The following is a 23699-nucleotide window of genomic DNA, read 5'->3' as shown; positions in this document are numbered from 1 at the left end:
TCCAGGGGTAGGTTGGGGCTATAATGGGGACTAAGGTTTTACATGCACATATATATATGGAAAGTCTTCAGATATGGGCCAAGGTGACTCAGGTGAGCGATGTGGCCCATGGGCCTCTTGTTATTATAAAGTTTATACATGTAGATAAAACATAAATATTGAATGCACAATTCATCAGGATGATTCTAAAACTTATACATTTTCTACCTGGCAGTAGAGTCCGGCTTGTGAGTGTTGATAATTAAAGAAAAGAATTTGATTTTGCGACTTGGGGATCGAGTTCCAATTTCTTTAAAATTCAAACTTGAAGAATGATGTGTAATTTTATTCATAAAAATGATAGCATATACTGTAAAATTCAGGGTGTCAACGCCAGTTTACATTTGTATACTCGCCTACATTCAATAAATGCACATGCAATCATGCATATATACATGTACCTACACATATCATATGATATTACTGTATCGATGTTATGCTTTGTGAGAGTTTGCAGAAACAGGATTTGCCTTTTGACCTTATTGTTCCTACCCACACCATGAGGTCACAGATTCAAAATGTATACAATGAGACCCTTCTTCTCAAACTTCTGAACCCCAGCACAATCAAATCTCTTGTGCTTACCTCTATTGTTCAGCTTCTAAAAAAAAACATACTCCAAATAGTGACACCCCCCACCCCACCCTGTTAGTCCTAGTTCCTAACCGCCCCGAGGGTCAAACACCAGAATAATAATGAGTATTTAACTATTAAACTAAATATAAAAGAGGACTTGGGTAGACAACTTCAACATACATGTCAAATTGAACTTCAACATGCACAATGTATCAACATAGATAAAGGAAAAACCATGGACCTTATTTCAGTCTACATCAAGAATGGAACCCTGCCCATTGGATGACACTCTGGACCTGCCTATGGCATCACGCCCTGGCCCCTGCCCATTGGATAACGCTCTGAACCCTGCCCATTGGATGACGCTCTGGACCCTGCCCATTGGATAACGCTCTGGACCTGCCTTTGGGATCACACCCTGGCCCCTGTCCATTGGATAATGCTCTGAACCCTGCCTACTGGATGACTCTGGACCCTGCCCATTGGATAACGCTCTGGACCTGCCTATGGGATCACGCCCTGGCCCCTGCCCATTGGATCACACCCTGAATCCTGCCCATTGGATAATGCTCTGGACCTGCCCATTGGATCACATCCTGGTCCCTGCCCATTGGATCACACCCTGAACCCTGCCCATTGGATAAAACCTTGGCCCTTGCCCATTGGATCACACACTCTGGGTTTGCAAATTGGTTGTAGTTGGTCTATGATGTTACTGAAAATATTCCAAACTTTTCAGGAACTAAGACATGAAAAATAAAAATTGCACCATCTTTAGCACTTAGTCTGGACACAGACTCTGAAAGTTAATAAACTCATACAGGCGAGCTACACAATAAAACTGAGCAACAATATCAAAATCAGATAATAAAATAGTGACCAGATGAATATCTCTACAAATATATATCTGATAAAAAAAATACACTATTTACCTAAACATTTCATCACAGTAATATTAATACTGATTGACATTCATAAAGAACAGCAGTGCTGGTTTATATTACATCTCAACAAGTTCTGGAGAAAGTGCATCAACAATAACAATAAAAATACCAAAAATGGTCAATATAAGACGATGTCCAGTGTTTATGTGACAAGCAATTGTATCTAGTTTCTATAGTTAATATATTGCCAATGGTCAATATAAGACGATGTCCAGTGTTTATGTGACATACAATTGTATCTAGTTTCTATAGTTAATATATTGACTGAAGAAAATTAATACTGTCTTTGTGGCTGGTCAAACAGAAAACATCAATATCTCACAAAGTACACATAAATAAAAGTAATTACAGTATTGGGTAATACAGGTACTCAAATGACCTTCAAAATCAACAATGACAGCTTCCATCACTGTAGATACTCAGCAATGTCAGGCAAAAGTACCGGTACAATAAAAGTCGATGGACGGATATCAATAATAAATGTGTAATAAAATACCAGAATTTAGTAGCAACAATGTCATCAATAAATGTGTTTCATCAATACAACTTCATCCGAATATTATCCAAACATTCACTTCAATCAAAACAAGAGCTCTACAAGGTGGGGCTGCTTGGGCATATACCCCCGCAGTGAATGTCTACAAATCGTTTTTATATAAAGTCCTTTAGTAACCTTGACCGTTTGACCCCCAAAATCAATAGAGTTCCTATTTTTCACAGGCTTTCCATCAAGTCCTGTAGTGACTTTGACCTCTAGAGTGTCCACAGGCTTTTTCCATGAAGTCCTGTAGTGACTTTGGCCTCTAGAGTGTCCACATGCTTTTTCTATGAAGTCCTGTAGTGACTTTGGCCTCTAGAGTGTCCACAGGCTTTCTATGAAGTCCTGTAGTGACTTTGGCCTCTAGAGTGTCCACATGCTTTTTCTATGAAGTCCTGTAGTGACTTTGGCCTCTAGAGTGTCCACAGATTTTCTATGAAGTCCTGTAGTGACCTTAACCTTTTGGACCCTAAAATCAATAGAGTTATTTCTCGTATGATAACTAAGCTATATCTGAAGTATCGATTCAATTGAACAAAAAATGTGGCCTGTGGAGTGTCTACCAGTGCAGTGTTAACACATCCACTCTCGCTGTTAGGGGGGAAAGGGGGGGGGGGGGGGGCAGCAAAGCAATGATGCCACTACTCCACAGACAGGACGCTGTTAGACTGTACTATTTTTCTTGACACCGGTTGCTTCTCTAATTCTTTTCATGGCACTCAGTGTAACATGTGATTTTCAAGTTTCTATTATCAACATCCTGTTCAGAAAATCCCACTCCAATATGTGTCACAATCTTTGTACCACAAATATGTTTTACACAAAGACTGCACATGCAAAATGGATGTACTGGAAATATAAATAGTTTGCTCTAATTCCCAAATAGACCAAGATACAAACGTAAATGTACTCGATAAAGGAGCAAAGTTTACAACAAATACAATACAATGCTGTGTTGGGATACACCAAGTGCCTAGTGAACCCTCGGTGATTTCATTTTGTATGTAAAGCACAATTTGATGGGTTTATTGGACTTTATCATATAAACTGAGTTCACACTGGGTCCCATCACATGACATCCTGCATATGATGTCATAATACGTTTATAGCGCCTCAATCTGCTTCCATTTTATTTCTACATGTATATTGCTTAACAACATACGAAATTAGATTTTCAACAACAAAAAATGTGTCAAATTACATCAAAAGTATTTGAGAAAATTAATTTTTAACTCATTTTGTAGTTTATGAATTAGAAACTCTCAACTTCCTTTATATCATACAAAATGAAAAAAGATTACATTCATTCCTTAAATAATCTGGCCTGGATTGATTTTTTCCATTGATTTTGACCGATATATTATACATGTATTAGCAATTTATTATAATAATACAATTTTTTCTATCTTACAGATAATTTCATTATATCTAATCCTCATGATTACTTTATTATCTAAAACCTCTCAATAATAATTCCATTATTTTGTTCCTCATTATTGATATAGGTGTAAATAATACTTCTAGGTGGGTATATATTCTACATAGTTTTTAAGATGAAAATTTTATCTTACAACATAAATTTTGATACATTTTTTAATACAGTGATGGTTTAGAAATTGCAGTTTGTCGTAACCCATTTTGAAAACTATTTTCCTTTAAACCTGTTCTGGTTTATCTTAAGTGACTATAAGCGGTAACTAGATTAATATTTTGGGGGTGACGACCACATTAAAGTGGTACAAAAAAAAAGGGTCACTGAACTTTTAATGAAGAATTTTCTAGGTCTACAAGCTCAAGTAAATGTTTCTAATTTTCCAAAATAAAATCAAGGAAGCTAGAGCATCCCCTGAATTCTGATGTATGGTTTCTCACTGCATGTAAACACAGTGGATTGCTTTCCTATATTGCCGGCATCACAACTATTCAATTCTCACTGTAGAGCAGAGTGGATCTTTGATAATTTTCTCATGGATTTCAACAAATAATGGAACATAGGTGACATAGTCCAGGAAATCCACATAACCTTTGCCCTCTCTGTTGAACTTGCTCATGACCTGTTTCAGTAAAAAAAAAAAAAAAAAAGAGTTGTATTTGTGAAGTCAAATAACAGCTTATAACCAATTGATAATTCATACACCACTAAAAATGTCTTATACGATGGATACCGCATGTACATCTATAAAATAACAACGCTTCTAGTCTATAGTATAAAAGTCGTACAAGTAGGTAATGTTCACATCGTTTTGAGCGAAGGGCAATGTCATCGTCATGTCAAAGGATTATCAAATGTGGCGTTTTGGAGAGGCTTTGTCACAAGGATAACTCTCACTACATATCAAAGCTCTCTCTATTCAAAAGCTTTAGAAAGCAAAGTTAAATTTTTCATTCAGTAGGTCAAATGTCAAGGTCACAATATCATACACAACACTTTTGGATAATAAACTCCTAAAATACTGAAGCCCTCTCATTTAATTTCAGCAATGCTTATGATTGAAAACATTAATTCTGAGAGCATAAAAGTTAATCATTTAAACAGTCAACATGATGAAAGTATGCATTATTCATAGTTGATTGATAGAATATTGGGCAATACATATTCACCCTCAGTCTTTACATAGTGAGGCCCACATTTGCACAAAGACCATTTTCCAAACATTCAATCAATAACCATTTAAATACATTCTGTGGAATCATTTTAATTTGGGGGGGGGGGGGGGGGGCAATATTCGTGGGTAAGCAAAATTTTACTGGGTTGTGGTGACATAATTTCGTGGATAAGCGATACATCACTAGGAGAGATAAATCTACTTGGTTGAAAAAAATGTTCGAGGACATGTAAATTCGTGGGAAAGAGTGACCAACGAAATCCATGAACATCAGTCCTCCACAAACAATGATGATTCCACAGTCTTTAATAATTCTATATGAATTTCTAATTCCTGAAGCGAGCATTTCTCAACATTTCGGAAAGCACATAAAGCATTTACATCTGCCATTAATTATTATGCATTTGTAAATGGATACACAGTGTCATAGTTGAGTGTGTAAGTAAAAGTCATTCCCTGGCTTTTACAGAGTGTGTTTTTCTGACTATCTTAAGTAAAAGTCATTCCCGGGCTTTTACAGTGTGCGTTTTTCTGACTATCATAAGTAAAAGTCATTCCCGGGCTTTTACAGTGTGCGTTTTTCTGATTATCATAAGTAAAAATAATTCCCGGGCTTTTACAGTGTGCGTTTTTCTGACTATCATAAGTAAAAGTCATTCCCGGGCTTTTACAGTGTGCGTTTTTCTGACCAAGTAAAAGCCAATATACTACTCAAGAGTCTATAGAAAAAATATTAAAATATATAATAACTAAACGTACTGTTCAAGTTGTGAAGATTTTACCCATTGACAGCCATAGATATAACTGAAGGTTCTCTCAAGCAATTTATTTGCTTTGTCATACAATTTGTTCAAATCATATTTACATTAAAGATTTCAAAATACATACATAGCTGGTCAGCTCAGGTGATAGACCCCCTGCGGTCAGTTCCACTGCCAGACTGGACGCCAGGGCATTCCCATATGGAATGGAATCGCCCTCATCTAGTAGCTGAAACAGCTCCTGTAACAAAAGAATATGTCATCAGAGCGTACAAAAGGAATATGTCATCAGAGTGTACAAAAAGTAGTTGTGAATATTGGAAACATTTTTATGACTTAATAGCACATTTGTGATATTTCAAACTACATCCTCATGGATCACAATGTGCTCCCACCTTTTTTATCATCAAATACATGTAATGTTAAGAACAAAAACATTGTAAATGACGCACGACACTGTTATACCTAATCACAATTAGACTTTCACCGGACAGCTATTAAAGGAACATCTGAGCTAATTTAATGACAGATCTTGCGATACTGTAAACATGTGTTTCTAAAGATAATATGAGAGACAAAAGTTTTAGAATATATATTAAATTCTCCAACATATCTTTCTATTGTATTTCTTTATCAAAGTATATGGATATTGGGAGAGAAGTAATCCACATGCAAGGTTTTACTTCACAAATGTGTGCGCTTGACAACACTCCACATTCAATGAGGGCACACAGTCTGCAGGTCAATAAGAAGGTCCAGATGGAATATTACAATATGTACAGTAACAAAACGTATAAAAACCGATGTACAGTAAAAATAGCATAAAGTCACTCAAAAATATTTAAAAGGTTTGAAAGTTTGATAAGCTTAATGCCAGACAATATACAGATTTTGAACAAAATGTATCACAAATTTGAATTTAGAGATAGCCACTTTAATGCTACTAACCTTTGATCTATTCATCCTGACATCTAAAGATTCATAATCATTGGTGCCTCTTTTCCAGCCTTTTTCTTTATTCAGAAGCTCTCGTATAACAGGGCTGTAAGAGAATGAATATATGAAACAATACAAGAGGCCTAAATGCCACAAAGCTGACCTGAGCCACCATACCGGAACTAAGTGGTTCCACAATACCAGCCCAGTCCTGCTATTTAACTACTTTCATTTGGTTTAATGGTGCTTAAAAACTGTAATTATGATGCATGCATTGCAATTTAAAAGATTCTAACGATTCCTATAGAAACTTATATATTTTTGCTGTATATTAAAACTCTGGTCCGGGGCATCCTAATTCAGTTTAAGAAATATTATATAGGTATATAATTATAATACATGTACACACACACACAATAGTAGATTAATTTCAAAAGCCTTTGTAACAAAAGGTAATTATAACACTTCTAACTTAACTCATTTATTATTGCCCACATGATATCATTAGCAATCTACATAATATGTAGATCATAAACAACGAAGATCCACTTGACAAACTTTCCTTTCCATTGATAACATTTTTTCATGGTAATCAATAGAATCAGTCAATTGGGCACTTCCTTACACGTGCTTTGTACTCACTCCATGTGTGTTATCCTTTCTGATAAGGCAGCAATGACACAGAACAGCTTAAAGTTTATCTTCCTCCTGCCTGTTAAGTTTAATATCTAAAAATAAAAACACGTCTGGAAAAATCAAAGAAGGCAATTCCTAAAATGTTTTCATGAAACATAGATTTAAAATGACATTTAACTAAACTGAATAACAATGGGACATTGTTCAATTATATACAGACAAAAAATGACTTAAATTTACTAACATGATACATATAGCCAAATTCATTCTCTGTCAGTAGGTTGTGATTCACTATCTGCAAAGCTCCCTCAACTTCTTCCCGGTTCATTTCATCATCCTACAAGTAAGGGATATCACTCTGACAGATATATGAACATGTGGACATGCTTAGTGCTGAAACCAGAAGACTTTTTATAAAAAATGACCCAAAAGTCGGGCCACAAAACTCACCCGAGCCCTCCTGCTCAAACAGAGATCTTACGAGAAAACTCGATCGACAATAAGCAAAATCTTACTATTGGATCATTATACATGTGTATACACTGTACACTATATGTCTTAGATAAAATATGATTTTGACAAACTTTGATTTTTATACTTTTGTTGGAAAGATTCCAAAATATTCCCACAGCAATCTAAGATCTCCCCATTATATATCAATTTCATCGACTTCACCAAAGTGTTAATTGCCTAGCCCTAGAAAGAATCCTTCGTCATTACAGAATCCCAGATAAAATCATCTCCATCATCAAGATGCAATACACTGAACTTAAAGGACACATCGCATGTTTTTAAACTTTTTAATTTTTTCAGCAAAATTAATTCATTTCATGCCTAAAACTACTTTACATGTGTTTTAAATGAAACCGTTTGCGTAGTTTTCCAGTTTGAAAGCGATGAAATTCATATCTTGCGATATGCATATTTTCTTAGATATTTTACGCGCCATTATCTGTGACGTCATATGCGACCTCGAGCGAGAAGATTTGAAAACAGTTGTTAGCCATTTCATAAACAGATTAGATTTAATTGACAAACAAACAATTATCACATTAACGGCTTGTAAATAACACTGCAATAGGGTGTTTTGTGCCGTTTAAGGGTGTACTTGCTGTCAGTAGAGAGGCTTTGGACTGTGTTTTTTTCAATTTTCGAAGGAAGGCATGAGGGACAAGACGTGAATATTTTTTGTCGGCACAACGACTTTGCCATAAAAAACCTAGTAGAATTTGTCCCTGTACTTTTTCTAACAAGCACTTGGACAAAGACGTAGATAAACTGCGAGAAAATGGTTCTATCGAAGCTACCCACTGTTACATATAGGCCTACGGCTTATGCTTTCCGTTCTGCTCTCAAATTCAATACACACTCGCACCAACTGACCTTCACCTTGTCACACCATATAGGCAGAACTTCGCTAGCAGTGTCTACCAACTGGTAGTTTTAAAAAAGAAATTTGAAGATGAAAGATAATTGAACTTTCAATTATAAATAATAAAATATGATATTTTCCAACTTTGAATTGAATTATAATGCTTTCATTTTTTTTTAAAGGAACACGTACGTGTTTACAACAACGTACAGCACGCCGCGCTCCCACTTCCTAAGTAACAACGTGTAGATAACCAAAAAAAAAATAATAATGATTAATAAAATTGCTTGAATAAAATAATTTAAAGGCATTGGGATTTTCATCATAAGTTTGATAATTTTCATTATTTTTTTTTTCGAAATTCACCCGTGACAGTAGGCCTAGTTGTCAATGATACATAATCGTATCATAATTTAGATCTATCTAACTTCTCCAAAATAAATTTAATAATAATTGCACTGTTTATTTTCAAAAAGCAACAACGTTAATTACAGTTGTTTACAGAAATGACATTACCATATTCTGTTTAGACAGTGATCCCATGTAAACATTATTTACTCGCAGATTTCATACTCGCTTTCCTCGCTACATTTGGGCCGCTATTTGCATGCACTGGTGGCTAAAAGATATAAGACTCGGGAAATTTGTTAACATCGAAATAAATGTTATCCATGGTAAATTTATTAGGCCCCTAAAACCCGAGTTTTTAAAAATATCTAACACTACTTTTACAACAAGTTGATCGACGAAGGTCGCATATGACGTCACTGTACCACATGACTACCTATCTAATTAACTAGGCTTTTTGAAATCGGGGCTTAGATTTAAGTCCGTATTGTGGCTAATTATCGCAATACTTCAGCGAACGAACTATTACAATTAATTTCTATAATCATAAGGAAGATAAAATGCATATAATTTTGTATACTTTGAAAACACGATATGTGTCCTTTAATGCCAGAGTTATCTGTGGATCAAGCCTATCAGAGGAGTTTAAATTGACAACAGGAGTGAAACAGGGATGTCTGCTCTCTCCTCTTCTCTTTACCTTCTGCATCGACTGGATTATGCGAAAAACAACTAGAAGCAAACGAACAGGGATTACTTGGGGTATGACAGAAGTACTTGAAGACCTTGATTTTGTGGACGATATTGCACTGTTATCTCACCGTCATCGAGACATGCAAGAAAAACCCACCCAGCTCGCAAAAACAGCTGAAACAATTGGCCTTCATATAAACATCTCCAAAACTAAGATCATGAAGGTCAATACCATATCAGAGGAACCTATCTCTTTAAATGGCACAAACATAGAAGATGTCACCAACTTCCCATACCTAGGAAGTAAGATCACCATTGATGGGGATTCAGAGGCAGATGTACAAGCTCGCATTTCTAAAGCCACAGGTGCGTATGCTGCTCTGCGGAACATCTGGAGGTCAACAAAGTTTAGCACCAACACCAAAATTAACATCTTCAAGAGCAACGTGCTTGGGGTCCTACTATATGGTGCTAAATCTTGGAAAGTAACCAAGTCTATTTCCAACAAGCTGGATGTATTTCAGACCCGATGTCTCCGCAGAATATTGCGCATCTTCTGGCCCCACACCATCTCAAATGACGAACTGTACAAAAGGACAAACACCACTCCTCTATCCCAGACGATCAGACAGAGAAAATGGCTGTGGATAGGACATGTATGCAGAATGCACCCAACTTCCATCCCAAGGGTTGCTTTGAAATGGTCACCAACTGGCAAGAGAAAGAGAGGAAGACCAAGAGAGACATGGAGAAGATCGGTGGAGAAAGAAATGAACGATAACAACTGGAGTTGGGCACAGGTCCAGAAATGGGAAAAAGACAGACCAACATGGAAGTCTCTGGTGACGGCCTTATGTGCTGACCAGCACGAAGAGGACTAAGTAAGTAAGTAATCTAAGATCTCTACAGTTCACCAACTCTTGCCTAAGTATTCATATTCAAGTTCCAAAAAATTATTATGCATAGACTTCATTAAACCTCTACTGTGGACCTGCTCTGAAGTGAAGAAATTTGAAATCTACACTACATGTATGTAAAAATTAGACCCCTATTCTTGCCCAGGGCCTTTGAGACATTAGGTTTACACTGACTTGAATTCACACTACTGAAGAAGATGCTTACATAATCAATTTGCACTATAATTGTTCTTGAAAAGAATTTCTTTCTGTAAATACATACAACTTCAAACTCCCTTTTTGTGGTCCCTTCAAACTCCCTTTTTGTGGTCCCTTCAAACTCCCTTGTTGTGGTCCCAGGAGTGATTGGAACATATTCTAATCTATACAACTTTCTGGCATATTATAAAAAGATATTTGCATATCTATCAGACAAATTGTACTCTTGCTGTGAAATATTTTTCTTATAAAATCCAATGCACACTTTCTAAAAACACTCTTGTGGCAGGGGGGTCATGGGAAATGAATATGAATCTATACCACTGAAGATACTTGCATAAAAACTCCACCAAATAAATTCTACTCCAAGATTTTTAAAGAATTTCCTATATATCCTTACGAATGACTTTCAACCTCTATTGTGGCCTCAGCCTGGCCTTAGAGGTCATGATGTAAGTGAACTTGAACCTATACTTCAGAAGGGTATCTGCAGCTTCATTTCACAAACTGTACCTTAGTTGTTCTCACAAATAGTTTAAAGAATTTATCTGTACCCTTGTAAATTTGAACCTATGTAAAATTTTGAAAAATCAGAGTGGACTGACCCTGGGGATTAGTGTGAACAAATTTGAATCTACACTACATGATGATGCATGCTTATCTGTTTAACAAATTGTTAAGATGATCATTAAAGAATTGTACAATATATTCCTATGTAAAACTTTAAAACCTTACTGTGGTCGAATCAAGGTTTTTTTGAGTTCATGGTTTGAATTACACACTCAATCTTCATTATATAGGGAAGCTTTCATATAAGTGTTGGTTTTTCTGTATAAGTGGTCACTGAGAAGAAGTTTTTTAAAACACCCCACCCTATTTTCACTTTTACTTCATTATCTTCCCTTGGAGAGGGGCATGACCTTACATTCAAACAAACTTGAATCCCCTTTATCCAAAAATGCCTACAGCAAGTTTGAATGAAATTGTCCAAATAGTTTTGGAGAAGTAAAAAGTGTGAAAAGTTAGCTTCAACAGCAATGATGGAAAAAAATCACTAGAAGACTACGGCGAACTAAGAAGAGTTTGATATGCTACTTGTACAAAGAGGCCAGCAAAAGCAATGTTCAACTATCCGTATTCATATGCATACATCATACCAAAATCATAAAATCATTCTAACAATAGTACTAGTTTTAAAAGAAAGACCTGATGCCTGCAATGGTATCAGTAACCATGGTATTTTAAGTCAAATGACCCTCATCCAAACTAAATATCATGAGAGTCCTATTTGTTCTAGACAGAAAACAGGCAGACAATGGAAAAAGTCATCCCTAAGAGTCGCAATGCTTCACAAGCAATACAGTGTTCCATAGCTGGTGCATCCCCTTGCGAAGTGTTCAGCAGCATTTAAACACACTTATAACACTGCACGTACATACTAATGTACCAGCTCACAAGCTCACTATCATACACCCTCTTTATCTCCATAGCGATGGAATGAAAACAATGTACAGATAGTCGATGTCAAGAACTGAACAAAAATCGAGCACTACACTCTTACGTTTAATTTGTTAACTTACAGGGTCGGGATGGAGCGTTTTATACAGAAAACTCTGTTGTCGTCTGAACTCTTTAGGCTTGCTATTGTCATTCTGGGCATCAAAAAACAGCTCCATACAGTACATTCTTATAATGTTCTTCTCACCTGAAATACAATGTCATTAGCTATAGAAAAAAATTTCAACAATTCATACATCTAACATACACCTTTTTATTCTGATGATTCAATGTTACTGTAAAATGCAAGTCAACTGGCTATAAGCACACTGAAAATAAATATAGTGTATTATCTAACTTGGTATGGAAACACACCCCCATGACAACCTAAGCTTACACGACTATTTTTTTTAATTTACATTGCAGCATTGCTAAGTTGTAAGCCTACTATGAACAAGAATTGTTTAAAGACAACATAGCTCACCGAGAAGTGGGACTGTTATTACCCTGTCCTCCTTGGTTCAAAAGATAAGCTCAAGGTTAAAGTTTTGAAAGGTAGGTCAAAGTCCAAGGTCAAAAGTTTTGGTATCAAATGAAAAGGCCTGGTCATGAGCAATCTATATGCGAAATATCAATTAAGCCCTATTTTCCTTAATTCAAAAGATATACCCAAGGTTTAAAAAACTTTGAAAAGTACTAGGTCCAAGGTCACTAGGTCAAAAGTCTTGGTATCAAATGAAAGGACTGGTCATGAGGAATTTTTATGTAAAATATCAAAGCCCCATCCTCTTAGTTAAAAAAAAAATATAGCCCAGATTCAAGTTTTCCTTTAAAGTGTGATATCAGGGTCATGACAATAGCTCTCTGGACAGTCGTTATAATGAACTAGAAATCAACAAAATTAAACAAGCACAATAAGAGACTTTTGTAAGACTATGTTAGATAATTTTTTCTCGACGTCAAACAGTACACAAATCAATTCAATATAATCCCTATATAATATTCAAATAACCGTGTTAAACAAAGTTGTATCATTGCTGTGGTGTTTTTCCTTTGATGATCACTGTGTTTTTATTTTTGATACACCACGACTTGTTGTGCTCTAACAACCATACTCTATCAAGATAGAGCATGTCAGGGTGAATCGACAATCTCAATGACATTTGACCTTACATTGGAGGAGAAACAATATAAACAAACTAGTCCATTTAATTATCAATAAAACAAACTCAAATAAATGTATTGGATATTGCGAGCTGTCTTCTTGTTTTCTTACTTCAACACAAATCGTTGCATCCAGTAATTCATCTCGGTCAAAAATGGGACATTGTCCCGTGCGGCACGCCACTTGTTGAACGTTTCAATTGCCCATTTAGTATTTTTACGAGTGTTAAGATTTTTTGTGAGTCTATCAAACGCTGAATTTCATCATCGGACACCGGTTCAAATCGTTCATTTTTCATCTCGACCTCAGGACTGGAGAAATTTGGCGCACTCAAATCAGTCTCCATCATGTCCAAAATATCTCCTATATCGAAATCCATGAGGTTCATTTTTTAGTCCCGGTAGATCGAGCGTCATACTTTGCAACGAATCTTCAACATGTATCTGAATTTCTATATACGGATTCTGCAAACTGTGAGAGCAAAAATTCCCAGCCATCGTCCATAGTGGTTATTGCTTAAAAAGTGACAAGCGTTTTATTCGACCGTATAGGATAAACATGCGATTTCAATAATGAGTTTTGATTGGTCTATTTTGGTCACGCAGCTCCTTGTTAGAGTACAGTTATATAATTAAGGATGATGCAATAATTTCTGAGCGCAATGATACAAAACATTTAGAGTAACCTTGAACTCGTGCATCTTCCGATACCAGTCTCGGGGGCTCCGCCCCCTCGACTGGTATCAGAAGATACACTCGTTCAAGGATACTCTAAATATTACATAGAATATTGGCAATTTTTTTTTTTTTTTTTGCTTTATCTTGATCTGCCTCTCAAAGCATTAAATGTGTCCCATTTTACCAGATGACATCACAATGACATAATTCTGGATCATGATTAGTCACTTGCTTATATTTTACTAAGTCAGATTTAACTGGCAACAATGTTGCATGCAATAGCAAGTGTGGTAGTTTGGGTTTTACTTTTACTTTTATTTCTGGATTTCGATCCCGACGTAAATCATTCACCTGTTGTATTTGACCACGCCCTTTTTATCTTTTAGCCAATAACTTTAATGACAGTTTCTACTGTTTAATTTGCTATATTTGCCATGTAGCTTACTATTTGTCGAAGCGAGACAGCTGGCCTTGCTAGCTACACTTCTTCCATTCTTCCTATTTTGGAATTGCGTTTTGTTTGTCTACTTTGCTCATTTTTACTTATTAAAATTATCATATTACCTCTGGGTTGGGAGAATTTCTTGATAGTTTTTAGGTTAAGTTCTAGGATCTAAGTTTGCATTTGTCACATTCATACTGGTAATAAATACGTAAAGTGTTATTTATCTTATTTTCATTTCTAATTGAATTTATTTTCAAGTTTCTAATCATAGTGTAGTTAAGTCGTTTCGAAGTCGCCACTATCAAATAAAATAAAACAAATACAACGCGAAGTACAGACTATACGAATGTCAGACCTGCTACACAAGTTTTGATGTAATTTAAAACTTTTAAAAAATCAAAATTGGTATTTGAAGACTTGTTTTGCACAAAGTCAAGTCGACTTTCTGTCTGCCACCGGCTTCCTTTAGTGCTCTAAGTAAACACTACATGTGTAGCCTGTACATATTAACTTTCTGTCTGGGCTTCCTTTAGTGCTCTAAAGTAAATTTTAACACTACATGTGTAGCCTGCACATATTTTCTGTTTTCAAGATTTGTTACACTGGCCCCACTTTCAATAACTACATTTCAAATTTAGATTATAAACTCTGGTTATGTGAAGAACTATAGAGCTAAGATGGCTGCCTTCACAGCTTGACACTTCGTCAGTAGTTGCTAAGTGAATATCCTAGATCTGTATAATCAGTGTACGTGTTTATTCACATTTTATTAACTACATATAAGGCTTGTACTTTTGTCTTCTGCATTGAATTATAAGGAATGAAACCAACTTTTACCTATGTCATGCAATATAGCATAACTTGAGGCAGCTAGTTTATATATGCTTTCTTAAACATCGCAAAGCAGTTTATAGAGCTTAAACTGCACTAAGTTTGTATCATAAAACATATTAGGTAAAAAATTAGCTTTAGTCCCTAAATCACACTACAATCTTTGTTACTTGCTGCAGTATAATATGCATCAATCAAGGATGTGTAACAAAACTCAGTATCTACAGAGAATTCAAGACGAATAGAGTTATTGCCCCTACCTTCCAGCTGGATCAGTCTGTCCTCAATATTGCCCAATTTTTCTCTACATCTGTCTATCTCACAGCCTAACAAATGCTGAGCAGGTTCCTTCATCAGCTGATTTTACAAAATAAAAGTATATTTTAGGTACAATGGGGAAAAATGGGAGTATATGTACAAAAATAGTGGAGAGTTTACAGGGTTTCTTTTTCTTTATGTGATATGAAATCTTTAATAAAATCTAATCTATGTAATCTATAACATGCTGAAATACATCTGACTGCTTATTTTACTTTTTAAGTAATTAGCAAGTACATGTATGAAAATGTATTATAAATCAATAAAATATTTCTTCTTATATTTACAGTCATGTACACAGCAAAAGAGAGTCATGCATACTCACTTAAGAACATATGCATCATTAAACTCACTGATACCTACTTTTTTGAGCAACTTCTCATCAATCCTGCTAACTATGACATCATCAGTGATGTCAGCCCGGGACAAGATGACCTTGGCTGGAATCTCTTCCTCTTTATCTTTGTTCTTCTTCTTTTTCTGGTAAAAGCACAAACATGATTGCATGATTAATCAAAATTCTGGAACAAGAGCAGACCCACATGTCTGACAGATCACACGAGTAGTATACAACATACCATATTACTAGCATTTCCACATCAAAACTCAATGGCATGCAAAGTTATGATAAAGAATGTATATTGTGAAATCAATTACAGCTGAAATTCGATATCTCGAGCATTGATATTTTTTTTTATGGATATGTCGAAGTAAGTTGAAAGTCCCAACTACATTTTCTTTATGTATTTTAACCTCAATATCTCAAACCCTTGGATATCTCAAAGCTTTGTCTCAGTCCCATAATGAGGTTTGACTGTATTTTTTTTAAAGGTCTTTCATGGTTTCAGAGGATTATGGTTTCATAATTGGAAAGTTGTGGTATCTTAAGATTCGTGGATAATTTTAATGTGTGGGTATGCCTAAAGTATGAAATTTCGACCCATATCTCCACCCACCATACAGTATAGGACTTAAGAGACTCGAGACTCACTAGTACATTAATACTTGCATACATTGTTTGCCAGATGTCCAGGAGCAAAGATTTCTAAAAACATTTGCAATATATCAATCTACTTCCTGTCTGGGACTTCAATTCGTACGTGTACCATAAACAGATGACATGAATTTCACAAGCTGGTACAGTAAGTCTGATTATATATCTATTTATATTGTAGTATAGAAGAGGAGAAAATCTATGACTGAACCAGGAATTGAACCCGGGACCCCAGCATTACTAGTCAGGTGTTCTAACCACTGAGCTATCCAGGCCTCGATATCCATGGTCCGTATAGCCCTAACTACTACACATTCCTCCCTCCTTTAATTTGTCTTTGCCCTCAAAGACATAACCCAGATTCTTTTCGCCCCTGGCAGGACTACCTGCATCTTAATAGTAAGATGAAAGACCTCCTCCTAGATGTCCATGAATAAAGAAGAATATTTGAAAAGATTTCACTATTTTTTATGGTCTTAGTCCCAGTTTTAAGGTAAGGGAAAGCCTTAATATTCTTTCAATTTTGTCAACACAGTTAACATATACCAAATTCGGTTTGAATTGGATCAGACATTTTTAAAGAAGACATAAAAAATGGGTGCAAGTTAACACATTATACACAACACATAATGATGAATAGAGACAAAGATTATCCATAACTAGTTACAAAAAAATAATTAACTTAATCAAATGTTTGAAAGGAAATATACATATATATTTAATTTGAGATAGGAAGTCCAGGGTTTAGAGACAAAAACAATGATTTAGAATGCATATGTTACAATGAAAATCATTAATAGAGGTACCTTTTTCTTTTTGCCTTTTTTCTCTTTCTTCTGGTAATGGACAGACGAGATGTCTGGTACAAGTTTTCTTGCCCTTTCAGCCAGCTGTTGAATTCTTTTTGCTACATAACAATCACAATACATCTTTTAATCGCAACAGCTACCAGTAATAATAATAGGGGGAAATTACTCATCAAAATTAGAGTGAAAGTCTTTTATATCCTTTATTATCAAGACAAGATGGGGCCTACTAAACAGAGAACTCTAGAGAACCCCTGGGATTTTTAATCATTACAAGTGTGTTAACTATCTATCTACATTGATTATTGATAATAGTACACTTATTAATCTAAGTAATGGATATTCATCCATTTATAAACCGTTTTATTCATTTTATTGGAGAAAAATGGTCTCCCTTCTCCATGCGTTATTTTCCGTAACATCGATCCCGATCTAATTAATAAATATGAAGAACTAAAAGTTATGCGAGAATTCATATTTACTAGAATTATTCGTCAAATTTGTTTATTTTGAACAAATAAAAAAATAGTAGCTTGACCAATTGTGATGCTTGACAAATCCCGGTGATCTTCAGAAGCTTTACATTTAGTATATACATGTATATGAATATAAAGTAGATTACAAAAATTATAAAACGGCAAATGGACGGCATATTTCTTCAATAAATTGAATAGATTGGATTATAGATGGTTGGAAATTTGTTACTTTGATAATTATTTGCACTATTCTCAATAATAAATGCTGTCAAACATTTTACAGTCAGTAATACAAACTTGTAATAATTAAAAATCTTCAGGGTTCTCTAAGGTTCCCTATAAAAGTTCCCCGAGTTCTCTGTTTAGTAGGACTAAGACAATAATGATCTCAAAACTTCAATATTATGAATATATTTTACTTAAGGCTGCAGTTCTTTCAAGAATTTGCATTTCTCAACTGTTCCTATATGACACTTATACTTATGTGTTCTTTAGACTTACTTTCCAAAAGGTGAAGGTCGCCAGCCAGCTGATCATGTTTGCCTTCTAACATCTCCAGTGTATAACAGATCTTCTCAAAGTACTGCTCTGGACCACTCAGTCCCTATCACAGAAAAGGTTACTGTACATTACAAGTTCATTTTGTAACATCGTTAGGTCTCTCCCTGTGTAGAACTGTCAAAAGGCCACATTCAGCATCCAATTAATATATTATGTTGAAAAACAAGAGGTACTGTGAGCAATGCTCACTAAGAATACCCCCCACTTACCCCAATCTCCCAAAGGGTGTTGGAAATAGGTATAAACTACCTCTTTTCTGAGTGTAAAAAACAAATGGCATGACAAACCGAACCATATTGCTACTTCGATGTCCAGTGCACGTGACCTTTGACCTTTTGACCCCAAAATCGATAGGGAATATCTTCATCCCATGGGTAGTCCATATGTATGATATGGTGACTATAGGTGGAAAGGATAACGCTTTAGAGCCCAGAAACCATATTGCTACTTCGATGTCCAGTGCGCTTGACCTTTAACCTTTTGACCCCAAAATCGATAGGGAAGATCTTCATCCCATGGGTAGTCCATATGTATGATATGGTGACTGTAGGTAGAAAGGATACCGCTTTAGAGCCCGGAAACCATATTGCTACTTCGATGTCCAGTGCACTTGACCTTTTGACCCCAAAATCCATAGGGAACATCTTCATCCCATGGGTAGTCCATATATATGATATGGTGACGGTAGGTGGAAAGGATAATGCTTTAGAGCCTGGAAATCATTGCATCTTCAGACGGACGGACAGACAGACGGACAACCTGATTCCAGTATACCCCCACAACTTGTTGCGGGGGGTATAAAAATATGTTGGACCATACTCAAGGATTCTGGGATACTTTTCTTAAAACCATACCATACTAGCAATAAATTACAGGTGAATATCAGTATCTTGAATATGGGTTATCTTGATTACCATAATTATGTTGAAAATGATCACCGGTCCCAGCTGTATTCCCCATGTAAATGATTTAAAAAATGATATCTCCTCTACAAATTCTTGAAATCCCGCTTATATCAAGTGTCTTCAAGGCTCCAAGCCCTATTATAAGATTACTTGGTTTATCTCTAAGTGTGGTAAATTTTCTGTTCTCCTAAATATACCTGGCCTGGAGGTTATAAAACTGTTACCGTACTCATACTCAAACTCAGCCACATTTGCTTTGAGTACAACTTTGAGCAAGCTTCAAAACATACTCGAATAATATTGAGCATGTACTCCATTTGAATGTGAGAATGATTTTATACATGTTTTATAACCTTCACTTTTGAGTAAGAGTACGATTTAGAGCATGGAGTTTAAGTTCAAGTTTGAAAACATGCTCAAAAAAGTTTCATGACCTCCAGGCCTGGCCCCGGGATCACGAACGTTGGATTTTACTCAACGCAAATTTGAGTTGAGAAAAATTAACTCTACTCTCCTGAGTTTCGACTCAAATAAGTGTGCCACGAACGTTTGTTTTACTCAACTCAGCAGAGTAAAAACATTCCAAATAAAACTCAACTAATTGTAAATGTTGTATGTGGCCAGGTTTTAAAATACCCAATAAAAATCTTTTAAGATTCCTTGTTTGTTTGTTTCTTTATACTTCACGTCCGTAACATCATCACAGGGCATTGTGACGTAATGTTTAAATGTTTTGATGACGTTATATATTATGGTACGCCTGTATCAACAAAAATGTCAGATTTATCCTATACAACATCATTGATTTGCCGTCAACTCCAGAGGCTACATTATTGTATACCCCCATCGAGATGTCTCAGCCGGCAATGTGTGAAACACTGGAACCTGGAATGGCCACACCAGTGAAAAGGAAGCCAGCGTGGACTAGTCTGGAGCAAACCATTCTCATAGAAACAGTTAACAAACTGGAAGGAAAATTGTTCGGCAAGTTTAAGGGATCAGGGAGAGGAAAAAAGGAGAGAGAGGTAGCATGGGAAACTATGGCTAGAGCGGTTAATGAGTGAGTGGTCATAGAATCGTGTTCGTATTGACGGTATCTCATCTTGGGATGGGAACTTAATATATCGTGCCGACAAGGAACAAATAAGGGAGGTAACAGCTCTTACTGCCCGTCCGACAGACGATTTTGAGATTGAAAGTGAATCCCCTATAAGTTCATAAAAGGAACCAGTCGCATAAAAGCGCAAAGCCGCTAGAACTTGGAGAAGTGGTGGTAAGGGGCAACTTCTCTGTGTTTGGTGGCGGAGATCCTCGGATATCAATCCACATATGAATAAAATGGTGGCGGATCTAAAGCGGTACCGTTGAAATATCTCGTCAGACGATAAAACTTCAAGAGGATTGGTCCTGTCTTTAATCATTTTTCTGGGAATTCTCATCAAGTTCATTAAAAACATTCGTCTGGCAGCCATTTTTGATTTGAGTTTACTTCTGAGACAGGTATTTAGCAAACTCAGGTTTTTTGAGAAAAACTCAAGCATTTTCTCAACTTGAGCAAGACTCAAGTTTTGTGGCACACTTTATTGAGTTCAACTCAGAGATTTGAGAAAAATTCTCAGATTTGAGTAAAATACAGCCCTTGAGTTTGACTCAAGACGTTCGTGATCCCGGGGCCTGATCTTGTAACTGTACAATTCTCCTCCACTATTCACCATTGTTTAGGGGTTGCCAGTTAACCCCTACCTTATGGGTATCTAAGTCGTAGTAATTGGTACCGGTATTACAGTTTGGGTGTTTAGTCCAGTCTTTGACCATAAAATTATTAAATTCAGTCAACATCCAATATCATGGATAGCGTATTTCAAAATAATACCTACACAATATATCGTCAGCATGCTTTACAGATAAACGCCATTACTCAGAAAGGACAAGACAAAGGACTTTGTCACTTTGTTCGGATATCTCAAATCCATGAATATCTCCCAAATTTTATCAAAGACCCTTGGTCTTTGAGATACAGATTAATTTCTTAAGATATTCAAATCTGTTAAGGGCTATTCCAGAAATAAATACATTGGGGGGTCGGGAGGCACCTTTTGTACATACCAAGCACCCATAAAAAAAAAAAAAAAATTACCCCATGACCCATGAAATTGATAAACTCATTTTACAATGACCCATCTAATTAAAAAAAAAAACTAACCAGACCCACCACAAAAATATTTTTAAAAATGAAAACAGTACAAATCTCGCGAGGTTTTCGGGACAAACATTCTAGTCAATGACGCGGTAATGCCTGTGCGACATTGTATCACAGTAGTTCTGAAGAAACGATGTCACATCAACAATCAAAGGCATCTATAGCGGGAATGTTGGAAAGATTGGGAGTCCAAACGATGCTATTATCATGAAATGGGTATGGATTAGTTTTTCCACGAATCGTTCGTCTTCTAATGGAGCCCGCGCCCAGAGGCCTCCATATCACCATCACACTGACTGATAAATATAACGCATCGGTACCCTCGTATAAATCAACTAAGGTTTGCCTATTTTTATTAGAAAACGGAATACCTATTGGTTTCAAAATATTCCCAAAATCGATGCACTGTAAACTGTAATAATCTACAGAACAGAATTCGCCGCCATCATGTCCAAAGGGACCCTACTAAACGCGCCTCTAATTTGAAGAGTGCCGTAATGGAAAGTTATGCGCTGCAAAGAGCGACAACTCGAATAGTTCTATGTTACTTCCGATTTCCGATTTCGAAAGCACCATTTCGAAAGCACGTTTTCAATTTTCCCTCCGACGTTTTGTAACCAACACGACAAGAGCGACAATAAAAATATTCTGAAAACTCAACACCCACGTGGCACAAAATAAAACAATAGAAACTACCCACTACCCATAATAAATATTTTTTTAACAGTCCAACCACGGACCAAATAAAATATGAAAAAATACGACCACCCACACAAAAAAATATCATTTGCCGCCCGACCCCCCCCCCCATTTGATCATTTCTGGAACAGCCCTAATCAAGAACTGATCTTCACTCAGGCACCCACAATATACAAGTGTACCCTTTGACCTTTACTTACAGGTCGCTTTGGTTCCTGACCTCGACTGATCAGTACAAGGTCATGAAACATGTTCAGTTCATGATTTCCCCAGCTGGTTCCTTCAGTGATGGGCATCCCTGTGGTAGGGGAGAGAGGGTGCTGTCGTTCATACCTCTGGGGCTGACTAGACACAATATTTTTGTAGATTCTCTCATAGTAAGGCAGTCGGTCCTTGCTGAGGAAAAATGAAAAAAATCGTTTAAATGAAAACAGTGGTGGTCCATTAACTGCAATAGTGAAATTATTTCATGAACATGCTTCAGGGTAGATATATATTTCTCTTATACATATCACTTAAGTCAATGTAAAAAAAAAAAAAACATTGCAGGATGTATCCTTGAGTGAAATTTGAAACAGTAACTTGAGAATTTTTAACAAAGGTCTAATTAGTACTCTTAAATGAATATGTAAATTACCAGTATGAAAATACAGAATATCAGACCCTTATTTCATTGCTGATTCCATCGTGGTTTTAATATTTAAACTGTCCAGTGACATCTCATTTTCTGCTCTAATTCGGACAACTTTTCAATAAACAAGCCATTTAACAATACATACAAGATACAGTGAGTTCAAATACTTATATGTCGTTTTTAAAAGTGGAAGAATAAATAAAAAGTTGCCTTCATATTTGTCTGCAAGTTCTTAGTGAGCAAGAAAAGTATTTCTGCCCAAACCCTATAATCATGGAAGTGACGTTCATTAATTACCTTATGATGCAGTATTTAATGAGGTTGATGATGCCGTATTTAGTGAGGTCGATGATGCCGTATTTAGTGAGGTCGATGATGCCGTATTTAGTGAGGTTGATGATGCCGTATCTAGTGAGGTTGATGATGCCGTATTTAGTGAGGTTGATGATGCCGTATTTAGTGAGGTTGATGATGCCGTATCTAGTGAGGTTGATGATGCCGTATTTAGTGAGGTTGATGATGCCGTATTTAGTGAGGTTGATGATGCCGTATCTAGTGAGGTTGATGATGCCGTATTTAGTGAGGTTGATGATGCCGTATTTAGTGAGGTTGATGATGCCGTATTTAGTGAGGTTGATGATGCCGTATTTAGTGACATTAATTATGCAGTATTTAGTGAGGTTGATGATGCCGTATTTAGTGAGGTTGATGATGCCGTATCTAGTGAGGTTGATGATGCCGTATTTAGTGAAGTTGATGATGCCGTATCTTGTGAGGTTGATGATGCCGTATTTAGTGACATTAATTATGCAGTATTTAGTGAGGTTAATGATGCCGTATCTTGTGAGGTTAATGATGCAGAATCTAGTGAGGTTGATGATGCCGTATTTAGTGAGGTTGATGATGCCGTATCTAGTGAGGTTAATG

At 36.1% G+C, this 23699-nt stretch overlaps 1 protein-coding gene across 8 annotated transcripts in view; it reads right to left on the bottom strand.

Annotated features, from left to right (window-relative positions):
* Positions 1–310: 310 nt before the first annotated feature.
* LOC125683138 (uncharacterized) overlaps positions 311–23699 on the bottom strand; it is a 73973-nt gene continuing 50584 nt past the window's right edge. For all 8 annotated transcript variants that reach the window (XM_056140856.1, XM_048923972.2, XM_056140858.1 and 5 more), the window contains 11 exons: positions 22339–22534; positions 18275–18377; positions 17298–17398; positions 15861–15977; positions 15440–15536; positions 12145–12269; positions 7281–7373; positions 7043–7128; positions 6413–6506; positions 5592–5705; positions 311–4151 (listed from right to left, as the gene is read on the bottom strand). In XM_056140856.1, coding sequence (XP_055996831.1) covers positions 4017–4151; positions 5592–5705; positions 6413–6506; positions 7043–7128; positions 7281–7373; positions 12145–12269; positions 15440–15536; positions 15861–15977; positions 17298–17398; positions 18275–18377; positions 22339–22534 — 1261 coding nt within the window. In that variant the 3' untranslated portion in view covers positions 311–4016. The remainder of the gene's footprint in view (positions 4152–5591; positions 5706–6412; positions 6507–7042; positions 7129–7280; positions 7374–12144; positions 12270–15439; positions 15537–15860; positions 15978–17297; positions 17399–18274; positions 18378–22338; positions 22535–23699) is intronic.

The sequence above is a fragment of the Ostrea edulis genome, chromosome 6, assembly GCF_947568905.1.
Source record: "Ostrea edulis chromosome 6, xbOstEdul1.1, whole genome shotgun sequence".
Lineage (NCBI taxonomy): Eukaryota > Metazoa > Mollusca > Bivalvia > Ostreida > Ostreidae > Ostrea > Ostrea edulis.
Note: the sequence above shows the minus strand (reverse complement) of the source record. Positions and strands in the feature narration are given on the sequence as shown.